Below are 25,848 nucleotides of genomic sequence, written 5' to 3'. Positions count from 1 at the left end.
GGGTTAGGTGAGGGTGAGAAAGGGGCCTTTACCTGTTTTGCCCATTTCATGGTTATCATTCCAAACGCAGGTGGGGCACTATGCCCTCCCCCCAGCACACACTCACGTGCCCACATGCTTAGTATTGGCTCCATCACTTGCCTCAGTGGCTAGTCGAAGAATGAAGATCGGCAGACCCTCTAATGGGGGCACATAGTTGTCGATCAGAAGGGGTAATCCAATCAGGTTCCCTTCCTGCTTGTGGGAAAAAAGGCCAGGATGGGGGGGACAAGAAATAATGCTATTACAGTTTAACTTAAATAGATTCCATTTCCCCAGAGCTTCCTCCAGGTCTTGTCCTCACACCTGTGATTCTGGTGACCAGGTACTTGACGGGGCAGGAGAGCTAAGCACTTAAAAAGAGCTTTTTGTCCTGTCATGTAGCAGAACAACTTTTTCTTTGGCTCACCCAAAGAGCATATCAGGAAGGAAAGCCCCAAATATCAGGGTAAGAGGAAGAAATGGAGAGCAAGTGGCTCATTCACTGGCTGGCAGGGACGGGGAGACTCGGCCTCCTGGCAACAGGAATGGCCTGAAGGATGACAAAGCTTGTGTAACCTACACATGCAAACGACTAGTCTCACCCTGATTTGGGACCAACTACAGAACTTGACTCTCATGTGAAGAGCACAACAAGCACAAGAATGGTCGTCACACACCTCATCAATCTCCAAAGAGAAGTAGTCTGCGAGCATCTCAGTCTTCCTTTTCAGAAACTGAACAATATATTCGGCAAGTCCTTCTTTGGGACCATCCTCCTCTGTCCAGCCACTCTCGGGACTATCTAAAGCGAGCATGGCGAGGTCAAAGAGCGGTGCTGGCTCCTAGGAAGGACAAGAACGTGAAGGAGAGTCAACACCCAAGTGAAGCCCAAGTTCCACAAAACCACTGTAGGAAGAGCCACAGAGCCACAAGCCTAACACTGATTCCCAAGGAAACTCAATAAAACCTCTTCCTGCTCTGCAGTGGCCATTTCAGCAGAGGTGACACACAGCCTGCTCAACAGGAGGGAAGGGCGAGACTGCGAGGAGGCATTTTCCTTCTGTGTAGCTTTGAGGACACACATTTCTAGAAAATCACTGGGCAGATCATTTCTTTCTACTGCGCGGCCCGTAACTGAAGCAATGGGGAGGGTGAATGAGAGAATGACGTTTCAGGTAAATCATCTGCTGTGGAAGAAAACTGAAATCTGTTAAAAATAAGGTGCCTCCATTTTCCTCCATTTCTCCCTTTTTGAAGTCATTACTGTGGTCATACATTCTCCTTTCATGTTTTAAACCCACGGCACACTGTTCTTATTTTTACATAACGAGAGGACTCAATCAAAAGGACGTAACTCTCCTGAATGTTTATACATTCAATAACAGAGCTTTAAAATATAAAGGGTAAAACTAACAGAACTACAGAGAAATAGACAAATTCACAATTACAGTTGGAGGTTTCATTACCCCTTACTCAGTAACTGGCAGAACAAGTAGACAAAGCCAGGACACAGAAGATGTGAGCATCACTATCAACTTGATATACTTGCCATTTACAGAACATTGTACTCAACAAGACCAATACAAATTCTTTTCCAGTGTACATGGAACATTTACCAACCTAGACCATATTTTGGGCCCTAAAACATCTCAATGAATAAAAATCAGAACAGATATCAAAGAAATAGAAGTCAGAAAAATAGAGAAGTCAGTTCTTTGAGATCAATAAAATTGACAAACCTCTAGCCAGATTGACCAAGTTAAAAAAAAGAAGATATAAATTATCAATATTAGGAATTAGATTATATCACTATAGATCTATAGTCATCAAAAGAGTAAAAAATATGAACAACTGCATGCCAATAAATTTAAAAACTTAAATGGACAAGTTCCTTGAAAGAAACAGGATACTAAGGCTCACTCAAGAAGAAAAAGTTAACCTGAATAGCTCTGTATCTATGAAAGAAATTGAATTTTTAGTTTAAAACCTTCCTATGAGGAAATCTCCAGGCCCAGATGGCTTCACTGGTGAAATCTACCAAACATTTAAGGAATAAACACCAATTCTACACAAACGCTTTCAGAAGTCGGAAAAGGGGGGGGATACTTCTCAGCTCATTCCATGAGGGCAGATTACCCTGATACCAAAACCAAAGACAATACAAGAAAACTACAGTATCATTCATGAATACAGATACAAGAATTGTAAGCAAAATTTTAACAAATCCCAGTAATATTTAAAAAGGGAAATACATCATGTACAAACGGTTCGCCCCAGGAGTGTAAGACTGGTTTAATACATGAAAATCAATGAATGTAATTCACTATATTAACTAAAGAAAAACCATACAATTATTTTAAATACTGAAAAAGCATTTGAAAAATTCAACATCCACTCCTAAATAAAAAGTCTAAGCAAACCAGGAATAGAAGGGAACTTACTCAACCTCAAGGGGCATCTATAAAAAACCTTTCTACAGCAGGAAGCAATTAATGGTGAAAGGCTGCTTTCTCCCTAAGATCGGGAATAAGAAGGATTTCCACTCTCACCACCTCTATTCAGCATTGGTCTATGTGTATTCAAGAGAAAGAAAAGGCATCCAGATTCGACAGGGAGAAGGAAAACTGTCTTTATTTACAGATGCTATTATCTATATAGAAAATCTGACTGGAAGCTATAAAAATGTTACTAGGATTAATGAGTTTAATAAGGTTGCAAGATACAAGATCAATGTACAAAAACACTTGTATTTCTATGTATAGCAAAATAACTTAGAATTTCTAAAAAATGCCAAAGATTCAACACAATCCTAATAAAAGTTCCAGAAGGCTTTTTTGGTAATGTCACATATAAAAAGAAAATATGAAACTACATAGATATGTAGTATGATTTTTAACTCTAAAATTAGGCAATGAAAAAGTCTTGGAAGAAATGAACTAAAATTGCTGTTTGGGGTTGTGTTTAGGTCTAAATTTTCTTAAGTAGATACTAATTTCTATAATAATAAACATCTGTTTAAAGTTGGCTACAAAATGGCTGTTCTTTGTATAAAACTATAATAATTAAAGATACCCCCATATGCAAATCGTACAACACAAACTATTCTAAGCATATTTAGAAAAATTTACATTACAAATAAGATATTAGGGCAAAGCTGTTTTCAGAAATGACCAGTCATCGAAGTTTCAGGAATAGGATGTAGGAAAGAAACTTACCGACAACCTCAGAACACCAAAATTGGCAAAGTCATATATGAGTATCTGGTAGAACAGTTCTTCACTGAAAATAAAAATAAAGCAACCTTAGGAAAAGCTGAATCTGTGCTTGAGAGCCAAGCAGTAGGGACAAAGGGAGCACCCCTGAAACTTGGCCGGGACACAGGTGGCTCTGCCTTGCTGGGAACCTTTTTAACAGTCCACCAAGATCATCTCCTCCAAAGAGCTGGGATTCCAATATGTCATTTCTTATCCTCACAAAACCCTGTAACACTTTATCCCAATCTACAGATGAGAACTCTGACACAAAGTTTTGGAAAGGAACCTGCCCACCATCACATCCATGGTAAATGGTTGAGCCTGGATTTGAAACCATGTCTGACTTCAAAGCCCAGGCCCTTCCAACTACATCATGCCTGTGCCTCCAGGACCATTCTTCCAGTAGCTCTGCTCTTTCCACGTACTCACTGATGTACCTAAGTTTGGTGGTGTTGAGAAGGTATAACTTGGTCTGATGCTGTGCCAAGGCCCACTGAGGATTCACACAGCCCACAAAGGAGTGGTTATGCAGCATCTCCTGCAGAGCTGGAAAACAAAACACAGGTAAGCAGTGCCATCCCACCACCACCTCTGCAGCCCAAAGCACCGAGCGCCCAACTAGAGGTAAGTAAGCAAAGATGCCTGACCTGCACCTCTTGCTGAAAACGAACACACATGAGGAGTGAAACAACTCATCTTTCAGAACGCAACAAGGAATAATCAGGGGTCGCCATCTGAGACAAAGCGGGAAGCCAGAGCAGTGACGAGAGCTCTGATGCCAGCTTTATCCACAGACACCAGAGGGTCCTCAGGAATCGTGAACTTTAGTTTTTGCAGACTCTGAGATGTGGAGAAAGGAAAACAGAAGCCTAGGAATAGTATGAAACGGGGACCCTAACCAGAGACCACAACCACTTCCCCAGCACACGAAGCTGAGACCCCAAGGGGCTGCGCCCTCAGTGTGAGGAAAAGAAGTGCCAACGTGTCCCACACCCACTCCCCTCCCTCTCAGAGGGCAGTAAGCAAAACGAGGTGGGTGAGTTTTAGGAATATTTATGTGTGTGGGTATTTACAGCTCATAAAAATACACTATAATTCCATTTATGTAAAGTTTAAAACTTATAAAACTAGTGTTTTTAGGGCTATAAATATGGGTGGTAAAACTATAATAAAAAGAAAATAATCACAAAGTTTAGGGTCATGGTTACCTCCAGGGAGAAGGGCAACGGGTGGGACAGGAAAAAGACTTAAGCACTTTGAAGGGGAAGGCTGTGCTCTGCTTCCTTAGCACGTGTCTGTTTTTTTGCTTCTGTAGGGCCTACATTTATTTTATAAATATGATTTTGCATTTAACATATCTGTATACGTGTGCGTGTGTATATTTTTAAATGAGAGATGTAAAAACACCACCATGCAGGGGACTGAGGGAAGAGGCCTGGAGACCAAAGGGCAGGGGTGCTGGGGACAGCAGCGAGCCTGTACGTTGCGTTTTTACTGTGCCTTTTTTAAAGCCTGGGCACCACAAGCTATTGTTACATAAGTTCTGCAACACTCCCTGCTCTCCCCACAAAAAGCAGCTTATTTTCTTCAGTTTTCGAGTAAGTGTTGCCCTCTGCTCCCACTGGAAACTGAACGTCTCTGCAGGATGTTCTGCGTGGGCGGAAATGATTTTAAAAGCTGGAGAACATCAAATCATCTTGGCTAGCGAGGCCCTGGAGGAGAGGGAGCGGTGAGGCCGCCGAGGCGGGCGGGAGACTTTCCACGGCCGTTGCGAGGGCGCTGGAGGCCCTGCTCCTGAAGGTGCCTCCCGAGGAGGCTCCAGAATCAACCCAGACGCCAGGAGGGCCCCTCTGACTGGGCCTCACGGGGCCCCTCACAGCCTCCTCTCCGACCTGAAGGGCGCCCACTTCACTGTCCCTAAACACCCCACAGCACTCGAAGCCTGTGGGCATGTCTCTGCCATCCTGCCAGCAGCAAACCGGCAAAATCCCTCTGTGCTTCCAGCGTAACCACACGGGAGTTCACAGCGGAGGCCTTGGTCTCAGCGCTTTCCCCAAGCAGCAGGGAGGCCACACCTGGGGGAAGGGTGACTAACCCTCCAGCTCCTGATGCCATCTGCGGGGCAGCAGCCCCTGTACATCATGTTCTGAGCCAGCCCAGCAGCCCTCCCAGTGACCTCAGCCCCTTCCGCTGCAGCCTGTCATCTAGGGCGCAGTCCCCACAACGCCGGGTGCCTTTAAGGCAGGGGTCATGGTTCACTCCCGTCCTCCTCAGGCCTTGGCGTGGCACATTCTCTATTGAGAAGATACCTGACAAATGTCTGCTAAAACGATTTCTTGTACCAAAGAAACTCATCTGGTGACAAATGACATGAGTACGTACATTTAGACCTAGGACTGTTCACCAAAGACCAAGAAAAGAAAAATGTTAAGCACACTTTCACATTCAAATGATGGCAAATAACTAGGATACTCCTTGCCTCATTCACTTACAGACTGAAAAATATGGGACTAGCAGTAAGTAAGTTCAGGCATTACTAATCTGAGATGAGCCCAATTCCGCGGGACACAGGACTGGATACTGGGTCAAAAATTAACCTCATTTGTAGATCGAATGTATGCCCACCAGGAATGGGTAAATCTACTCAAGGGAGTCGTCTGACTGAGGGTACAACTTGGACAGGCTTTCGGAATGATTGTCGGGCTTCACCTCCGTCATTCAGTCCTTTAGCAAATGCCCGCTGAGTGCACGTGCCAGGCATTGTGCCAGGCACCAAGGGGAGGCAGTGAGCTCAACAGGCGTGATCCTGCACAGACGCTACGCTGATGAAATAGCCACACAAATAAATGCAACCAGAATGTCATCGCAAGGAAAATACCTCTGTGTCTCCTGGGCCAGGGGCACAACTGGGGGAAGGGGAAGCCAGGCTGTTGGCCTATTAAGGGGAGTGGCCCAGCTCACCAAATGCGCGCTTCCGAGAAATCCCTGAACAGCTTTCAACTCAAAGACAACCAGCTTCCCCTGCCAGGGGCTAGGATGGAAACCAAATGCCAGTGGACAGGACCCAAGGCAGTGGTCCCTCCCCTCAAGCAGAGGCTTGAAGCTTCTGAAGCTTGCATATGGTATCTTAGGTGTTTATTGCAACAGTCCAGTAGTAGCATCATTTTACAAAGCAGGAAATTGATGCCCTGAAACTGAACACATTTCCGACCGGCTCAGGAATGGTGTGGCTGGCAGGAGCCTCACAGAGTTCTGGCTCCAAGGAAGTGCTCACTCCACTCCCCAAGTCACAGACGGCTAGCTACTCCCCCGTAAGACCCCACAGCGGCGCGTCTGCACACCCCAGCTGTCTGGGATCAGAGTGCTTGTCCCGCACAGGCAGTGCATGTAGTTCTGCATCTGAAGACTGGGCTGCCCTCCCTGCATACAGGCCATGCCAGTAACAACGCAGCCTCAGCAACGCATGGACCTGCATGTTCCAACTAATCCGTCCTCACCATCTTCCATCCCACGTCCTCAACTCTAAAATAGAACAGCATCTCCTCTTTCTCCCTCACAAGACCATTCTAGAATTACAGGAGATGGCGTGTGTGACTATGATTCGCCATCTCAGCCTCAGCAATGGACTCCAAACCTGATCAAACCTGACGCATGTTATTTTTATATTGCAATGAAAATAGTTTGCACCTATTCAGAAATTTATTGAAACTAACTTTAAATAGCCTGCTTTGCAAGAGGGATACAAACCCTTAAAGAAAACTGTCAATTCCAAATCTGAGGGAGTCCATTAAAATTACTGTGAGGAAGTCTGCTAAATATATCAAGTAACAGCCCACCTTTCTTACATTATTTAAAATGGTTTTAAAAGCTCCCAGCTGGAAAGCCAATAACAGGGAAAGAGCAACCGGAGCAAATCTTCATGGAAACAAAAACCAGAAGCCAAGTAGCAGCTCCTTCCACACTGGCAAGACCTTAGTCACAGGAAGTTTTTACCCCTCCCAACAGTGGAGACACCCTATATTTTCCCCACATGCAGACAAAAGCCCAGAGTGCTAAGAAAAGAGAGCGAATGGGGAAAGGCAAATTGAGGCCTTCCTGAATTCGCCCAAACCAGTGGTGACTGGGACAGAGAAAATGTGAGAGGCCACTGAGTCAGAGCGGATGTTCTAGAAGGTTAGAGATTAGGGGGAAAGGTACTAAACTGCTCTACAGCCACCCATTTCCTTTAAAAGTTAATCTAGGTTGTCATATTTTAGGACACATTTTATAGTAGTGTTGAAATTTAACTATTTTTTATCAAGAAATGTGTTACAGATGGAAAACTGAAGAGCCATGCTAACTCGTGTAGACTCCAGGGCAGAGCTGCTAGATGGAGCCCGGAGTGATGTCAGTGCTGTGAAGAACAAGTTGCTGTCACACACCTCAATCCCTGGGTCAGTTCATCCCTGGGAGGCGACTTACCCCTTTAATTTCCTAAAACCATAAAGTTAGTTGTGAAGTAACCGGGACCAGAATGGAGTCACACACTCAGGCATCCTGGGAGGCTACTTCTGAGGACGATGTTGTAAAGCTTTATCACTGTCTTTAGGACATAAAAATATATGTAACAAGTGTTTTACTTACATTTTATCTCTAATCACAATAATCTTCAAGGGTAAAATTAATTTCATTTTACAGGAGGAAAAACTGAGGCACAAAAGGGTTAAGTCATGAGTCGAAGGTCACACAGAAGTGGGAGTGCCAGGATGGGGCCCTCAAGCCTGCTGCTGTCAGCAAAAGCACTCCCAGCCAGCCCACGGGAGCAGAATTTTGCTGCTTTAAGTTAAGAAACTAACTGAAGCTTATTTAAATGATGAATTTATTCTGACTCCTGTGGTTTTATGAGAATACCTATTAATTCCATTAAAACCAGAGACTATTTTCCTTTTACTCCCAGTTGAAAACTCTTTGAGCTGCTGCTGCTGTGGGTTAGGAAAGGAAGGGAGGTTTGCTCAGCACACTGCAGTGGCCATCCTAACCTGAACACGTTCTGCATTTCCAAAAACTAAATGTTAGCAGTTTGGGCCCTCAGAGTCCCCAAAAGGCCTCGGCACTTACGTACTCTCATGTCCCCGCTCATTAATTTCTTCCCGGAGACTTAGGACACTGGTGAGGTTAATGATCCTTCTCCGGGGGGTACAAGCTGCCGTCATTTCCTTTTGGGACTCATCTTCCACCATTTCCACATCAGAGCCTTCCCGGTGTCTCTTTCTGCAGTGAAGGTAAGGGACTGGCAAATCATTACTATTCTTTTTAAATTTAAAAAAAAAAAAATTCAGCCCAGCTTGGTATCCTGCATCTTGGAGAAGGGAGCAGCTTCCCTGTGCTGGCTCTGCACATCTAGGAGGGATCCTGGTGGCAGGCCAGCAAGGTCAGTCTGTTCCCTGGCACGCTGCTTATCCGCCAGCCCTCAGGCCCCAGCAGCTGGCTGCTGCACACGCAGGGCTCTGGAGTGTAGCTCGGCCTTGTAGAGCTGCAGGCCCTTGACCTTCCCAAGTCTCATTCATTCAGTGCTCCATACCGACTACATACAGTGGGAGCATCAAACATCATTTAAGTAGCAACAAATGCTATGAAGAAAATAAAACAAGGTAACAACAGAATGGTGGGGAAGTGAAAGAAAACTTTAAATGGACAAGGCTGGCCTCTGGTAAGAGGCGACATTTGAGTTGAGATCTGAGTGAAAGAAGCCAGAATCGTCCTAAGCCAAGGGAGCAGTGAGAGCACAGGGGTGAGAAGCTCTGTGAGTTCAGGTTGGCCACCAGAGCAGCGTGGCCAAAGCACCCTGAGGAGGGGTGGTGGTGGGCTGGATGGAGGGCAGGGGTTTTTATCCCAAGGGCAACAGGAAGCCACTGGTTTTCAGCAGAGCAGTGATACCATCTGATTTCCGGTTTAAAAAGATTTCCTTTGCTCTGTGGTTAAAGAACTTGTATCAGTTTCCTAAGTAATAAATAGAAATGTACTACTTCCCCGGCAGGGCTCTCATTTGAGAGCATGAAATGAGGTAATTCATGTAAAGTATCTGGCACATAGCGGGTGCTCAATAAATGTTAGTATTCTCTGGAAAAAATCCTCAGAAGTCATCTCGCTAGACTGACTCAGAAATGAGCAAATGGGAGTTAAAAAACTTGTCCAAGCCCGGCCGGTGTGGCTTAGCAGTTGAGCATCGACCTAGGATCCAGGAGATAGTGGTTCGATTCCCGGTCAGGGCACATGCCCCAGTTGCGAGCTTGATCCCCAGTGGGGGTGTGCAGGAGGCAGCCGACCACTGACTCTCTTATCACTGATGCTTCTATTTCCCTCTCTCTCTCCCCCTTCCTTTCTTTGAAATCAATAAAGATGTATTTTTTAAAAACAACAACAACAAAAACCTTGTCCAGGTTCCAATGGCCAATTAATGAAGGGATTTGGTGGTCAGCCACCAGTAGAGGTGCAGCCTTGGGCAGATGACCCTGAGCTCCAGGTTCAGTATCTGAGCACAATAACAAATCCACCTCACAGGTTTCAGTGGATATCTTTAAAAAACCTGCAGATCATGTATTGGATGTACTCAAAATGCAATGACAGTCATTAGTCCTGTTCCTGCCTCCTTCCTCTACCCCACTCATCACCAGCTCACGTGCTTCAGGGAGTTTCGTAATTAGAATGGAGCAAGTATGTTTCTTCTGAAAGGAGTGAAGCAGCTCTGAGTGGGATGAAAGAGAATCCTCCAGGTACTTTAGGGTTTTCTCTCTCACTACCTTTGCTGTTGAGGCTTTACCAAAGTCATTACTGAAAATAAAGGGTAAATCTGATTTTTCTCCTGATATTTTTAACTAATGCTTGGAATTGTGGACATTTAAGATAATTCAAAGGTCGCTATGATGGGTAACTCTCAAGACATGGTTAAAAGCAGATGCTGGACAAGGCCCCAGCACTGTCCAGAGGCCGAGGGTGAGTCAGGCAGACAGGAGATGTAGGTGGTTCATGAACAGCCCAAGTTACAGGCTGTTTTATTACAGAACAAAGGAGGCCAGTTGCACTTTTCCCAAAAGGCCATACCTGGGGTTGCCCGGGCTGGAGGGGGACCCTCTGTTCTCTGCCGTTTCTGAAGTCCCCTTGGTTGCAACCCTTTCCAAACTCTCATTCCTGGTAGCCACACTGACAGGAGCTGGGAGTTCGGGCATTTCCTCATTTCGCTGCCTGGCACTGGAGGCATCTGTGCTGTCCTCTGGGACGATGGCCTGGGGCTGACTGGCCTTGCTCCCCGGCTGCAGAAAGGCATCAAGCTTCTGCTCCCGGGAATCTGTACGGACCATCTGGTGGGCATAGACCTTGTCGCCACTTCCAGAAACAGACGAGGGGGTCACTCTTGTTGTGGATTTAACCACCTCCCCAGAGGGGCCGGCAAGACTTGGTAGTAAAGTCTGTGACAAAAGAGAAGACAGAGATTCAGAATATGACATCTAGAAGCCCAGGTCCCAGAGTGGAGCAGTGCTGGAGAAAGCAGTCAGACCCGGTATGATTATCATCACGGAATTATTATTATAGAAGCAATTGAGACCTAAATATGAAGTATAAAAGTAAAGATATACAAATATAAAATTTAAAAATTCAGCAAAATCCTTATAATCATAAAATTGGCCTGAAATGGAAATATTAGTGTAAAGTTCTATTTTTAAGCTTTTTTTTGCTGCTGGAAGGGGATTTTATTTTTATTGTGGTAAAATATACAAAATTTACCATTTAACCATTTTAAGTGCACAGCTCTGTGGCATGAGGCACATCCGCACTGCTGTGGACATCACCACCGTCCTCTGCAGACTTCCTCCTCCCAGCTGGACCTCGGTGCCCATCACGCTCACTGGTCCCCTCTGCCCCAGCCCCCGACAGCTGCCGTTCTGCTCACTTACACACTCCCTAGCTCTGTCCACTGGGCAGGCCCCAAAGCCATGGCCACCCAGGAGTAATGAGGACCCCTCGATCCAGATTAGTCTCTAAATAGTTCCCTACCAAAGTAAATCAGAGCTCCTTGGAGAAATGGACTGGAAAGTACAAAGGGAACCTATAACATCTTGTCATGCCAGAAACAAACAAACTCTCAAAGGCTAATGGAATTGGGTCAAAAGGACAAGAACATCAGCTTGAAGGGACTTCTGCTGGCCTAAGAAGGGATAATCTGAACATCAAAAAGAAATGCTCAAGATGGATTAAATGATAGGGCCTTGTTAACAGTTATGATACACTAAGAGAAACAGGGAAAGGGGGAGAGGGAGCGAGAGGAAGAGACAGGGAAAAGTCACTAGATGTCATGGGAGATTGCTAGAACACCTCATTCCTGTGCAAACTGATAATTAAAGGGACAGAATTCAGCATTATCCATACTTTCTAGTATGTGCTGTATTTCAGGATCACCAAATAGCTCTAACAAATGAGGGAAAGTTCTAGACAAAAGAATTATAATTAACACAAAGAATAATAAAATCAGAAAATCCTAATCTTGCAATCCTAATGAAATAACTGATTCAGGTAACGGCCACCATGATGGTGAAACCATTAATCTGAATATCAGTGGGGAGCTTTACAAGGAAGGGACCAGACTGTCACCAGCTGAATCACCAAAACGACCTAACAAGTCAGTGTGCGCCTCCTGCTGGGATGTGATAGAAAGTACGTGGCTTCATCTACCAGGAATTCTTGCAGAAAAAACACTTTTTCACCTGAATATAATCATGCCTCTAGATCTACTTTCTGGTTTTTAGGAAATGTGGAGGATCAGAACAAGTTAAATGACTCTAAGAAGCAGCCAATTCAAAATTATTATTGTACAGGAAACCTTTAGAGTAAGCCAATGGGAACAGAAGGTGGTGATTTACCTAGTTTCAAAGACACTTAAAAGAGATTTAAAAGACATAACAACCGAACATAAAGAGTGAAACTTAATTGGATACAGATTTAAACAAAGCTACTACAAAAGGATCTTTTTTAGACAGTTGGGACATCTGAATATGGATTGGATATTAAGTAATATTACTATTTGTTTTATTAGTTAAAAAGGGCACTGGGTTATAGAAAAAAATACTTTAAAGTGCATAACAGAGAACTAAGTAAAAAATAAATGCCTGGAATGTGTGTGTGTTTTTATTTTAAATATATCTCTATTGATTTCAGAAAGAGGAAGGGAGAGGGAGAGAGAGACAGAAACATCAATGATGAGACAGTTATTGATCGGCTGCCTCCTGCAGGCCTCTGACTGGGGATGGAGCCCACAAACCGGGCATGTGTCCTGACCGGGAATTGAACCCCGATCCCCTGGATCATAGGTTGATGCTCAACCGCTGAGCCACGCCCGGCCGGGCTGGAATGTGCTTTAAAACACTCCTTTCCTCACCCCAAAGTGGGAGTGGGAGGAAGAAAGCAGTATGAACCTGGGTGATGGGCACATGAGTATTTGTTTTATCTACTTTTATGCATATTTAGAAGTATTCAATAGTAAAGAGTTAAATTAGAAAAAGTTACAGCAGCAACTTTGCTCAGAAAGGAAAAACCGTTCTTCATGGACAATTTAAAAACCCTCGCAGTGTATTTGCCTATGTAATACTCACAGGTGGGTTTTACGAAGCAGAAATTAACACAACTACTTTGCAACCAGGAATTTTAAAGTCCAGAACAGTGAATTAGCTTGTCAATATGATGACGCTGGAACAAACTGCAGGAGTCCCAGGGTTCCTGATTTCCTTACCAAGTGGCTTCACAGCAAACCAGGGCTTTTGCTGCATTAGCTGTGGTCAGTGGAGTATAAGGTACAAACTGGGGAGCAGACAGAAGGTGACTCCTAGGCCAAAAGTCAGGGGCTTGGGTGGTCTCCTGCTAGCAGGGAGAGAAGGCAGGCTGAGGATGCCACAGGAGCAGGGACAGCTGAGTTTGGACCCCACCAGCCACAGCAACGCTCGGCTTGTGCACCGACAGAGAGAGGCAGGCCCTTGGATCCCCCGCCTCCCAGGGCCCAGCCCCTCCACTCTGCCCTGTGTATGCGGGACCAGCCTCCTTGGGACACCTCCAAGGGGGAAGAACGCGTGGAAAACGTGCCCTGCTCTGTTCCGGACGGCTTGTTTTCCTAGGAAGTCGGTCGAAGGTCCAGATGGAGGCAAAAGGAGAAGTCAGGCCTACGACTCCAGGCCCAAGGATAACGTGACACCACTTTCCCAATTAGGTCCAAAGACGGAAATGTTACTAAAAAGAAACTATCAAATACTTGGAAAGTAAGTCCTAAAGCAACAGGCAAAAATGTGGGCCTCATGTCTGACGGGGCATATCTGAAGGTGGCAAAGGTGCCAGAGACAGAGGGCTGGGTGCCAGCGCCGCACCTGGGTGAAGTACGTCCTGGAGGAGTTGGAGCCCAGCAGCTTGCTCTCCACGTGCTGCTGCACCCGCTCCAGGATGCTGTCCTCGTGCAAGAAGTGAACTTCGTGCTTCGTGGGGTGCACATTGACATCCACATTCTGGGGACTGATTTCTAGACTGGCAGGAATAAAAGATCAATCACCTCAGATGGCGGAGGATGGGGAAAATTCACGCATGGTATATGTGGTGGCCAAGACTTGGGGAGGCCACGTGACAAAATGGTCACAGCTTCAGGGTCAAGTTTGTGTTTCCTGATTCAAAAGCTGACTTCTATGAAAAAGCCATGTAGCTTTGGGTAATTATATCATCTTTCTTTTCCTCTAAAGTGACTTTTATATTACATTTTAGTGATAGAAAGTTTTCTCATGTATATTCTTGTGTTGATCTTCATATAATACCGAATAATAAGTAGGGGACAGGTTCATGCTTACAGATGAGAAAACCGACCCAGAGAAATTAAGTGACTTGCCCCAGGTCACATAATAAAAATTTCCACTAGTTCTGGAATGGCAGTAACAACTGACATATGATGAATGTGCCAGTTACATGCCTAGTGCTTTATAGGATCAGCCCCAAATCCTTGTTTCACTGCTTGCTGACAACGGAACTTTGCAATGCGAGCCTTTGTCAGTAGGGGGCGTTGGGGGGGGCCCAGGAGGTGGAAGGGGTTTCTCTGCCAGCTTTGGGGCAACATCTGCCTGGTTTAGGAGCAAGACATGTTATTCATCTTTGTTTTACCAACACAGTGCCTGGCACAGGGAGGCTCTCAGTGAGATTCTGCTTCGTGAGTGAACAAAGGAGAGCAAGCGGCCCTTCGCTGTGAGGAGGGACAGAGGCCTTGGCCAGGGGCGCGCGGATGCCCTCCCGCCGGGCTGTGAGCGGGCCGGCTCCTTCACAGAGGGCAGCACCATGGAGTTCTGGTTCTCGTGCATCTCGGGCGAGGGGTCTGGCGCCGCCTTACCTGAGGTACAGGAACGGGTGTGTGTTTTTGGGCAAATATGCTGCATATACCGTTTCAATGGCTTTTCTTAAGGAAGTTGACTCTACCAGACGATCTAAAAAATAAAAGGGAAGGAACCAGCTCACAACTGTCCTGATGTGTGAGGTGACAGGGGAACAGTCATACCACGCCATGAGATCACCTCAGGAAGACCGCCTCTGGGGTGACTCCATCAGACTCCCAGAAAGGAAGAGCCCCCTTTCCCTGTGGCTCCTTCCCGGTATCTCACTAGGCGCTTGGGCCTCTCTCCGCTCGCCCAAGTACCAGAAACACTACAGGGCCGTAAATCCTGCCTGTCCACTTCCCTTCCCCTGCCTGCCCACGTGGACGACCTTTGCCCTTGCTGGGCGGTGGGCAGTCTGACTTCAGCTCTCAGACTTTTCATTCCGCAAATACGTACTGGCTACCGACCACGTGCCGCAGGAGTGTTCTTTGTCCCCACCCCTGAGCGAGCCTGCAGCGTGTGAGATAACCAAATGACATGCACAAGAGCCTGACCCCTCTTTGCTACCAGGAACTTGGCCTCAGGACCAGATTAGCTAATGTTACGCGGAGCCTGTGCAGTGAACAGCCCCCCAGGAGATGGACGTGACATACTCAGATGGCAGTTACAGTGATCTTTGCTTGTCTGTTCTGTAGCCAACACATATGTTACAAAGCAGTTACTCTTCATGGTCAGGAAAAAACAAATGAAAAACATTTTCCGAGCCTCGATTAAAGCAACCTTTGTTATATTTCAGGCTTACGTCCTTCCCAACAAAGCTGGAAAAGACTCAGCTAAAATAAATCAGTTTAACAGAATGTGGCTATAAAATACTGGCTCTCTCCTTACTTGCTTCTATATTGACTTGAACAATTGCTGTCAAATATGTATAATTTGGGACATTTATCGCTGGTTATCACTATAAATGAAAGTGAGGCTACACCATTTCCAATAGCAAAGAAACAAAAAAAAAATCCTATAAAATAATTATGAGTTGCTTTAAACAATAAAGGTAAAGGACCTATGGGATAAAAATGATAATAACTGAACAAGTGGAAAGATGCATCTTGTTTGTAGATGGAAAATAAAAAACAGAATGAGGCCGTGTTTGGGATTATTGGTTGCTGCGCTGTCGCTGTCTCTCAAAACCCTGTTATATGCAGTTAAGTCACAAGAAGCAGAATGCACAGTAATATCTGCTTAACAGGCAGTGGTCACGTAAACACTATGTCAGCAGAGACATAAAGACAGGAAAGGAATCTGAGAAGCTCCACATTTATTAGTTAATTTCCCCCCAATTTTTGTACTGTTCTTTGTATTATAAATAATTCTCATTCTTTTTTTTTTAATTTTAAAAATATGTATCTTTACTGATTTCAGAGAGGAAAGGAGAGGGAGAGAGAGATAGAAACACCCATGATGAGAGAGTCATTGGGGATCGAGCCCTCAACCCGGGCATGTGCCCTGACTGGGAATTGAACCTCGATCCCCTGGATCCTAGGTCGACGCTCAACCGCAGAGCCATGCCCAGCCAGGCAATAATTCTCATTCTTTAAAAAGAAAAATCTCAAGGCACTTAGCATCCAATTTCTTTGCTTTAATAACACTGTCTACACCTGTGTCCTGCTGTGCGGTTTCAAGCAGTGGCCCTCGATCTAAGGCAAGAACAAGGCTCTGCCCAGGGGCCTGCTGGAGAGGCTCCCAGGCCAGCAGGTGACGGAGGTGCGCTGGCTCGCAGGGGCCTGCCATGCCCTCTCCCGGCATGACTCAGAGGGCTGAGCAGACTTAGGCCAGAAGTGAATTACAAACGCTTCCTAATCAAACCACACTTTGGCTGGAGCTGGTCTGTGTGTAATCAAACCCGTGGACGAGTTTTCCCACGGTCCCGCCGAAGGCCCTGTGGACCGCCCGCCCGGCCCCTCCACACTTACGGTTGATGAAGAGTAAAAAGATGCATTTCTTCACGGAGTAGTTGGCGTTGGAGATGTAGCCTCTCATGCTGAAGGCTAGTGCTTTGTCTTCACACCCAACTTCTATCAGTTCTCTGGTTGGAAAGACAAACGGTGAGGCTTTTGGAAACACCAGAAAGTTCAAACATTATAAAGAATCAGAATTGGAAAAATCAGGGCTCCTTCCCATAAACAAACTGCCAAATGAGGACCCCAGTGACTTGGTTTGTTGAGGCCCTCTGAGCCCACCCATCAGTCCGCCTGCCCGCGACCCACTTACCCACCCAGTCCGTGTTTGCAAGCACTGACCAACGTTATATGCCGAGCACTGCTCTAATCGCTGGGGCAGAATGACAAGGCCAAGCTGAAACCTTATTTTGCTGAAACTTTTATTTATCTTAGTAACCACATCCCCAAAAGATGAGATTCTTAAAACACTCCTCTCTACTAAATCCCGTACTATACTGAACCGCACCTAATGGCGCTCCAGTGTGGTGTCCCCAGAGGCTGCTTTTGGGGAGGTGACGTTAGTAGGTGAAAGGAAGTCCTCAGACAAGCCACACTCATTTCTGCCAGGGGCAGTGTCTTCCTGCGTGCTGGTCCCTGTCCCTAGAAGCTCCTCCTTACCCCTCACTTCTCAGGGATTACTTCCTCAAAGAGCCTTCTCTGACTATCTCCCTCCCCTAAGTCTCCCTCGCACCTTATACGTAAGTGTGCCTTATATCCTTCCTTTGCAGCACTAGCGCAACCACTAACGAATGGCATAATTATTTCATGTCTTTCCAAGCAGAACGGGAGTCCGAGGGCGAATATCATCTCTGCTTTGTTCCCGCCTATGTATCTCCAGCACACAGCGCAGCACCCAGCCACCAGCAGGCACGCACTGAGCACTGGCTGACTGGAGGAAGCTTTTCACGCAGTGGCAGTATGTGCGCTGAGCCTCTGGGCACAGGGTAAAGCTGGCGGTGTTCCCCGTGCACAGTGAACCCGCAAACCCTTTCTTCCCAAAACGTCTCCAGAGGCTCGGTGTTCTGGAGACACCCTTTGGGAACTGCTGCTCTCTGAGATTTCTCGTCTCTTACAGTCCCCAGGAATTTCATAACAACGAATGCTTAGGCTTAAAATTTGGTCAAGCAGCTCTTAAAAGTTTCACTAGAAAGTACACTTTCACTTAAAAGTACACTAGAGCTCCCCTTTAGCTCTGGGAGCACCATTTAAAAACAATTCATTAACACTTAATCACTAAGAGAAAGGTAATCAAAAGAAAAGCAACTGTTCCCTAGTCAGAAACTTTGTTTTGCTCAAAGAATGAATAATTCATCCTTCAAAGAAGAAAACCGGGTTCTACGACTCCTGCTGCTGCTTTTAAGACTATTTGAAAAGGTGGAGTCAGGGGCTGCCTCACTCATCTAGCGCCTGGCCCGGCATATACGTAGAAGGGCGTTAGTGCCCCTCTCCGACTACGACACAGGCATTCTGGACTTTGTCAAGTCCTGGGGTTTTGGCTGGGAACGTGTGATGGACACGGCGGTTTTGGTGGCAGTGGGAATGGTGACAGAGGGTGGCCAGGAGGAATCTGCAGTGCAGGCCTGAGGCTCTCCTTGACGGTGAAGGTTTGGTGATGCTCACAAATGTGCCTGCCACCAGAGAAGGACGTCTTTAAGGGCAGGAAATATTTTGTCTTTACAGCCTTAACTTCTGGCAAAAAGCCTAGACGATGATGGGAGGCAATGAATGAATGCTGAGCGATAACAGGTGAAGTCCTAAAGTGGCGACAACAGAAAGCGATGGAGAAGAGGGAGCGCTGGAGGAAGAAGATCCCTACTCTGAACACCTCGAACACCGAGGCCCAGGAAGAACACGGGTTTCACAGCCAGGCCACCTGAGAGACAACAGCCCCCCGGAAGTGGGGCCTGAACACCAGCCTGCAGGCTCGATTAAAGCAAACTTTTAAGGTAAGTGCTATCTTATCCAACGTAACGTGATGAAACATAAGTTCTCAACATACCGGCTCACAGCATTTCCAAAGATGGAGCGGATATTGTCCACGGTGGTGGCGCTGGGCAGCGTTCTAACGTCGGCCACTGTCTCGCCTTGCTGATAAACAGAAGAGGCGACTGACTGTCTCACGGCGTAACGGAAACACCGGAACCTTACCTCCATAGGCAAACTACAAGAAGTCCTTTTATCTTTTATAATACATAACCGTCCCCTATGAATCAAGAACTTACTTTTTTAACTGAGAAGCTAATGCCTGCATTGTGTATTGAATATCTGGCAAAGAGAAAAAGAAAATAAGTCAGTAAGCAAAGGGGGGCCAAATGCACAAAACTTGTCAGAGCCCCTTTCAGTTAAGTGACTTGGTGGAGTGAAGCGATGTAAACAGAGACAGACACAAATGGAAACATCTTCATGTACATTTTACCCGCAGGAGAACAAGGCGGCAGAGACTTCGTGGAGACAGCCATGCTGAAGCGGCTGGATCAGAGGGAAACAGGGTCCCACTCTGCAGCTGTAGGCTGCTGACCACACCTAAGGGTATCTCAGTATAATTTCCTCGCCCACAGTTTTACTTTCACAAACTCAAAAGGTCTGGACTGCCTCAAGGACAGGTTGAGAAGCCAGCTTTAACACCCCCTGCACTCTCTTCTTCTCGCTCAGACCCTCAAGACACCTGCTCGCCACCCGCTTCTTCCCCAGCCCCAGGTCCTGTGCCGGGATCTCCCAGCCTCTCCTCCGTGGCCGTTACTTATTACTCCCCCCGCCGCGGGTCCCACAAACTGAAGGGTTGTGTCTAGCAAAATGCATTTACTCATAACAATAATTCACTGTACCACACCTAGAACCCAAACCACCCACTAGAGCTCCTCTATTTCCTGGAGATGATTCATATTCTGACACTGATTTACACAATTCCAGGAAAAGTGCAGAAACTTGATGTCTGAGTCTGTTCCACTTTATTAGGGGCAAGTGTTTTATTCCTTTTTGGTTTTTCAGAAAGACTGCAAAGTAGTTAACGTGTCTGTCACAATCTAAGGACACGGAGGCGCAGAGCCCATGCGAGAGCCTCGGAGCCAGCAGATTAAGTCTATCGAAATGCTGTTCCCCCGCGCCCGAATCCCTTCACCTTCTAACAGCCCTGGTCTTCCTGTGGGAAACCACCTCCTCCCCATCCTGCCCGGTACATCGCAGTCCGACTGCCAACCAAGAAATCGTCCCAGGGACATGAGCATGTGCTGGGGGACCCAAGCTGTGCCAACCAGCCACTGCCCCAGGAGACTCTTGAGCAGAGTCAAGAACAGAAGGAAAGCAACTGGACCAGGGCCACTCCACTAAATCGCGGGAGCTACCATGGTTCTTCTCCTCCCCAAGGAGCAGCTGTCCACGCTTCTTCCCCTCGGAGTCACTCCTAGCTTCCAAGAAATTTATTTTGGGCCCCAGTTAGCTAGTCAGTTTGTTTTGATTGTCACCAAAGAACCCTCACTGATACAGACACCAACTGCTCTCTCCTGGGGGCATGAGAGAAAAGCCAGGAGTAGTGAGCAAACCTTGGCCAGAAACATTTGCAGGCCAGCACTGCTGGTTTCCAGCTCAGCAGCTGTGTTCAGTGCACAAGCTCAGGGACCCACACCCTGATTTTGAACTGTACCTGCCAACGACTTCCAGAATTTTCCCATACTCTTCACTTGGATTTTTTAAAGCTTTCCTCCTCGTGGAAATGTTGTAAAAAAGGTCCTCCACCTGAACAGAAGACCGAGTTTTCTTGTAAATTCATAGATATGGAAATAAAGGCCCAATCAGTCCACCTAAAGCTGCATCTTAAAGTGAAGAGTCCAACTCTATTTATTGACAGCCCAGGGCAGCCTTTACAAAGGAAACGGGGGATATTCTCCCTGCCTCCCACATTCATTCGCTGACTTCTCAAGCAGGCACTGGGCGATAGCTCTAGGTCAGGCTCCTTGCTTTGTACTGGAAATGTGAAGACATAAAGCACAGTCCTGCCCGGAATAGCACAAGATTTAGTGGGGCAGACATAAATTTACAGACAGTTATAATATCACATAGCATTCAAATATTTTCAAATAAGAATAATTACAAAATTTCTGAGCTCGTTTGGGGTTCTTGGAAATCACACTGTGGTCACCTGGGACTGGATCCCTGTTAACATGAACTTGGAAGCACACGTTCATGTCCCCTTCTGCCTGCCTCAGCAAGCCCGGGGGTTGGCGTCTCCAGGGAGATGTGCGCTAGCTGGGGCTGGAGGCGGAGAGGTGGGATGCAGACAGCGGGATGCTTTACGGGATCACAGAATGGGAAGAGCACACAAGTGGCACCAAAGAAAAAAGGCAGCATAATGGACTTTCTCCTGATGACACACTCGAATTACTCCAACTCCCTTTGAGTGGGCAGGTATTCTTTTTTTTTTTTTTTTTAAATATATCTTTATTGATTTCAGAGAGAGGAAAGGAGAGGGAGAGAGAGAGAGACAGAAACATCAATGATGAGAGAGTCACTGATCGAGCCCGCAACCCGGACATGTGCCCTGACCGGGAATCGAACCCCGATCGCCTGGATCCTAGGTCGACGCTCAACTGCTGAGCCACGCCCGGCCGGGCTGGGCAGGTATTCTTTATTCCACTTGATAGATGAGAAAAGTGAGGTTAAGGGACATTAAGCGACTTGACTCTGGACACATAACCACTGAGTGGCAAGGCTGGGACTCTAACTTCCCACATCTTCTGGAGCCAAGCCTAAGGTTGTTCCAAAGCCAACTACCCTGCTGCTGATTTCTGCCATCCCAAGAAAAGAATCTCCCAGCTTCTTAACATAGATGAGGGGATGGACAGGCTGCCATGCCACAAAAGTCAATAATCATTTCTCTTGCACAGAGGGTGGTATCTTGGGATTTCTATTAACTAGCAGAGATTCATTTCACTGTTACTTTGAAAGTTCAGAGACAATTTTATTTCAATATTTACACAGAGCTCTTTTTCAACAGTTTACCCTCCCATGTCCCCTTCTTACCGTTATCTGGGTCCCTTGATTGCCTGCACACGGTTTAGGAGGACCCTTCAGCTTTCCATCTGAGTAACTTGCTCTAATTAGAAAATATAAGATTATAAATATCCAACAGAAACAGAAGAGATACTTAGTTGTCCAAAGGATAAAAAAGAACATTATACCAATGACACATTAAAACATAGCTAGGTTATATACTGTCTTACCATTTCCCTCTTTATTTTTCCACTACTCCCATAACCATTCCAATTGGATACCAAAAATATATATGTATCCCTGTTCTTCTAGCAAATGTCGCTTTTTAATTCTTGAGTTCTGAGCTACAAAGAATAGTTTTGCCAGTGCATAAGATGAACAGTGAATTTTTTTCAATAATTCTGCAATGATTTATTGAGGGGCTACCATGTATCAGGCCTGCACAGGCCCTGGTAACAAAGACAGGCCTTAGAAAGCTCTTGATCTAGTGAGGGCACCAACTCTTACCCAAAGTGGAGGGCAATGGGCTAAGGATCTAGAGGACAGCCAGCCTGGGTGAGTGGGATAGGCGAAGGTGTCACAGGAGAGGTGACGATTCAACTGGGCTCTAGGGAGGACTCAGTTTCAGGTGCAGAGAGCAGGGGAGATCACACGGGAAGTGAAAAATATAAACAGGAGCCTGGAGGCTTTAGAAAATACAGCGCCTGGGGGCATGGAGAGGAGGCTGAGAGGTGGATTGAGCCTTCAGAAGGGCGCTCACTGCTATGATGACTCTGGATTTCATCCTGCCTTGGAAGGGGAGTCACTAGATGTCCCGAGCGTGGCAAGACAAGGTGAAGAAACGGAAGTTGTGTCCTAGTCTAGTTAGGACATTGATTCATAGGTCTCCCACTTTGTAAAAAGGGATCCTAACCCTAACCGCCCCCCAGGTCCTGGGGTAGTTATAGTCACAGTCAAACTCCTCTAGATCAGCGCTGGATACTCTCACATGCTCCACCTTCCACCACTTCACACACCTGTCTGTTCAAGGGACTGAAAACAGGCAGAACTGCCCACCAGTGAGTGGCCAGTGCCTATAAAAACAAAGATGTGATTTTGATTCCTTGAATCCTGTTTTTGTTCTGTTCCAAGGCCGTTCATCAGCCTCCGAAAACTGCCAGCACAACAGGTGGTCAGTGGTAACCATGAGAAGGCATGCCAGCACAGGGAGGCACATGTGACAGGAAGCTAGTGGCTCCCGAGCCAGCTGAGGAGCCGTGAGCCTCCAGCACCCCGGGCACGGCCCAATTATCAGCTCCAAGCGACACCCGGCCACTCAGAACATCCTGCAGAATTGACACTTTGCTGGACACTTGTAATATGTCACTCCTTCCTCCCTCCCTCCCTCCCTCCCTCCCTCCCTCCCTCCCTCCCTCCCTCCCTCCCTCCCTCCCTCCCTTCCTCCCCCCTCCCCCCCCCCCTTTGTTAGCCCTCATCAGAAGATATTTTTCCCTTTTTTTTGAGAGAGGGAGAGAGGGAGAGAGAAACAGCGATGTGAGGAGAGAGACACATCAATTGGCTGCCTCCCGCATGTGCACCGACCAGGACTGGGGATCGAACTTGCATACCAGGTATGTGCCCTTGACTGGGAATCGAACCAGCAGCCCTTCGGTGCGCAGGCCAACGCTATAACCACTGAGTCAAATGGGCCAGGGCTGTCACATCTCATCTTTTAAGAATCCATGAAATAAGATTATAACCTAATAACCATCCCTGTAGAATATCAACCAATCCAAAGAGAGGCAAGAAAATTTACCCAAGATCTCAGCCAAAAAAGGTAACATTGGTATTTAAATAAAATTACTTCGAGATGCAGACATAAAGCACATTTCTGGGTGAATATACATAAATGAAAGAAGACACACTATACCTGTATGCGCACTTCCCATCAGCTGTTTTGGTTGTAATAGTAACGTGGGCCACATGGCTTATGCTGGCCAAAGCCTAGGAAAAAAGGAAATGGAATGAAAAAAATTCACTGCCGAGTCAACCCAATGACATCATTAAGGGAAAGGTTATCTAAATTGCCTACATCATTAAGGGAAAGGTTATCTAAACTGCCTCTTCCATTTTCTATTAACAAATGGCAACAATGAGCACTGTGTTCACTCACTTTGATAACATGTTTAAAAATAAAGGAGAGCCCTAACTGGTTCGGCTCAGTGGTTAGAGCGTCAGCCCGTGGACTGAAGGGTCCGGGGTTTGACTCTGGCCGAGGGCAGGTAACTTGGTTGCAGGCTAAATCCCCAGCCCTGGTCGGGGTGCATGCGGGAGGCAACCAATTGATGTGTCTCTCTCGCATGGACATTTCTCTCTCTCCCCCTTCCACTCTCTCTGAAAAAGCAATGGGAAAAATATCCTTGGGCAAGGGTGAAAATAAGTAAATAAATAAAGGAGGCTATCAAATTGAATCTGTAGTATAATTACTAAAACAAAGGGAAAATATGTTAAAAATCCAAAAGGAAATACACCAAAGAATTAATGTATTAATAACAATTCTGTTTAGATGTAGAGGCATGTTAAGTATTCTCAATGATTTGTCTTCCAACAATTTTAAAACCTGCCTTCAGAAATGAAGAGTCACTCCAAATAGGCAATAGTGCATACTTTTTTCAAAGCTTTTCTGTAAGCAACTACATGTTCAGAAATGTGAACTTACAAGTATGCAGTTAAGACAAAACGAATTTAAAATGACCACTTTTTTCCCCTTTAGAATCAAGGTTGGTTTCCTAGCCCTTTGGAATCTGTACCTCCTTTCGCAAGAACACCCCGGTACTCAAGAATGCGCCCCAGGCGCTGGAGACCTAGCGCAGCCCGAGGCGGGTTCGGTTCATTAGCATGGAAAAGGCTCCGCTCAGTGATTAACAACGTCTCCCAACAGATTTCCCCGGTTTATGTAACTGAGCTAATAATGTTCAGACCGTGTCAGGAAGGACATTAAACACACGCAGTACCACATAAGCCGGGAAGAGAGGGTGCCCCTGGCAGCCGGTCCCGCTGTTTCAGGCCTCTGTACGGCACTGGGGCCAGGGGAGGAGCACAGACTCGGGGCAAACACAAGGTTCAACTCCCCAGCCTGCCACTTTCTAGTCCTGTGCTCGCCACGTTTCTTAATCTCAGTGTCAGTTTCCTCGTATGTAAAACAGGGTAATAATAGAAGCTTCTCTGCGGAGTCATCAAGAGTAAAAGAGTTAATACGTACAAAGTGCTGAGAGCCATGGTGGCACACAGAAATCCCTCAATAAATCTTCTTTAATTACAGTGAAATTATAACCCCAAAGATACCCTACAGAGAGGCAAAGGCTCCAGGTCATGGGTGTAGAAACTGACCCAGGGAGTCGCAAAGCCAGAATGAAACTGCTTTGCTAGAGCTCGACCTGAAGCAAACTTAAAATCAAGGAGCCTCGGGGTAGATACCCTGCAGCGATTCAGGGCTCACCGGGAGCGAGGAGGCCTGAGAGCAGCGCTCTGGTTTGATCTGAATTACAGTGACTGGATGGCGGCTGCCTTTTAATTTTAAAAAATTAAATAAAAGTAATACATGCACATGACAAAATAACTGAAAAACGAATTCCCCATCCCCACCTTTGTGCTCATTCCCCTCAGCTACAGGGCAGCTTCCCGGTGCCCCAGCGCCCCCAGAAAGGAGCACAGCCCTGCCGACGCCGGTACTGAGACCAAGTGCCGCCCCTTCTCACTCCAGGGCTGTAAGATAACAGCTGTGTTGTTTTAAGCCACTAAACTTGTGGTTATTTTTTTCAGCAGCAATAGGAATGTAACCAAATGTTTGAAAAGTATACATATGTTTACTTATGAATGTTATTTCTACAAATATATCGTAAGGAAAATAACTGAACAAAACACTGTATAGGTACATGAGTATTCATCAGAGATTTAAACAGGAAAAAGTGGCAGAGTATAAACATTCAAAAGGAAACCATCTGAAGAGACTACAATACACACATTAAAAGGTTAACGGTCCGTGATGCGCGGGCAGGCTAAATAGCCATAGCGGACAGTGCGTAAAAGAAAATTAAATTAAAAGGGGGTGGGGATATCCAAAGGGAAAGGCTACACAGCACCGAGCCAAAGGGTATTAGGTCCATGATGGCAGCAAAAATATACTTGGGACAGTGAAACAAGAAAGAGCATAGAAGCTGAAACCGGACAACAGTGGCTCCGGGC

At 46.2% G+C, this 25,848-nt stretch overlaps 1 protein-coding gene across 3 annotated transcripts in view; it reads right to left on the bottom strand.

Moving 5' to 3' along the window:
* MLH1 (mutL homolog 1) overlaps positions 1-25,848 on the bottom strand; it is a 34,027-nt gene that overhangs the window by 1,914 nt on the left and 6,265 nt on the right. Inside the window, exons 4-17 of one of the 3 annotated variants that reach the window (XM_081160107.1) lie at positions 23,534-23,607; positions 21,655-21,727; positions 20,279-20,370; positions 18,861-18,903; positions 18,638-18,726; positions 16,612-16,724; positions 14,659-14,752; positions 13,661-13,814; positions 10,356-10,720; positions 8,377-8,525; positions 3,713-3,821; positions 3,237-3,300; positions 699-863; positions 142-234 (exon numbers count right to left, since the gene is read on the bottom strand). In XM_081160107.1, coding sequence (XP_081016233.1) covers positions 142-234; positions 699-863; positions 3,237-3,300; positions 3,713-3,821; positions 8,377-8,525; positions 10,356-10,720; positions 13,661-13,814; positions 14,659-14,752; positions 16,612-16,724; positions 18,638-18,726; positions 18,861-18,903; positions 20,279-20,370; positions 21,655-21,727; positions 23,534-23,607 — 1,677 coding nt within the window. Of the gene's footprint in view, positions 1-141; positions 235-698; positions 864-3,236; positions 3,301-3,712; positions 3,822-8,376; positions 8,526-10,355; positions 10,721-13,660; positions 13,815-14,658; positions 14,753-16,611; positions 16,725-18,637; positions 18,727-18,860; positions 18,904-20,278; positions 20,371-21,654; positions 21,728-23,533; positions 23,608-25,848 lie in introns of those variants that run through there. The other 2 variants (XM_081160108.1, XM_081160109.1) reach the window with 2 other exon arrangements.

The sequence above is a fragment of the Miniopterus schreibersii genome (genome assembly GCF_964146895.1).
Source record: "Miniopterus schreibersii genome assembly, chromosome: 15".
Taxonomy (NCBI): Eukaryota; Metazoa; Chordata; class Mammalia; order Chiroptera; family Miniopteridae; genus Miniopterus; species Miniopterus schreibersii.
This window is presented reverse-complemented; position numbering and strand designations above follow the sequence as displayed.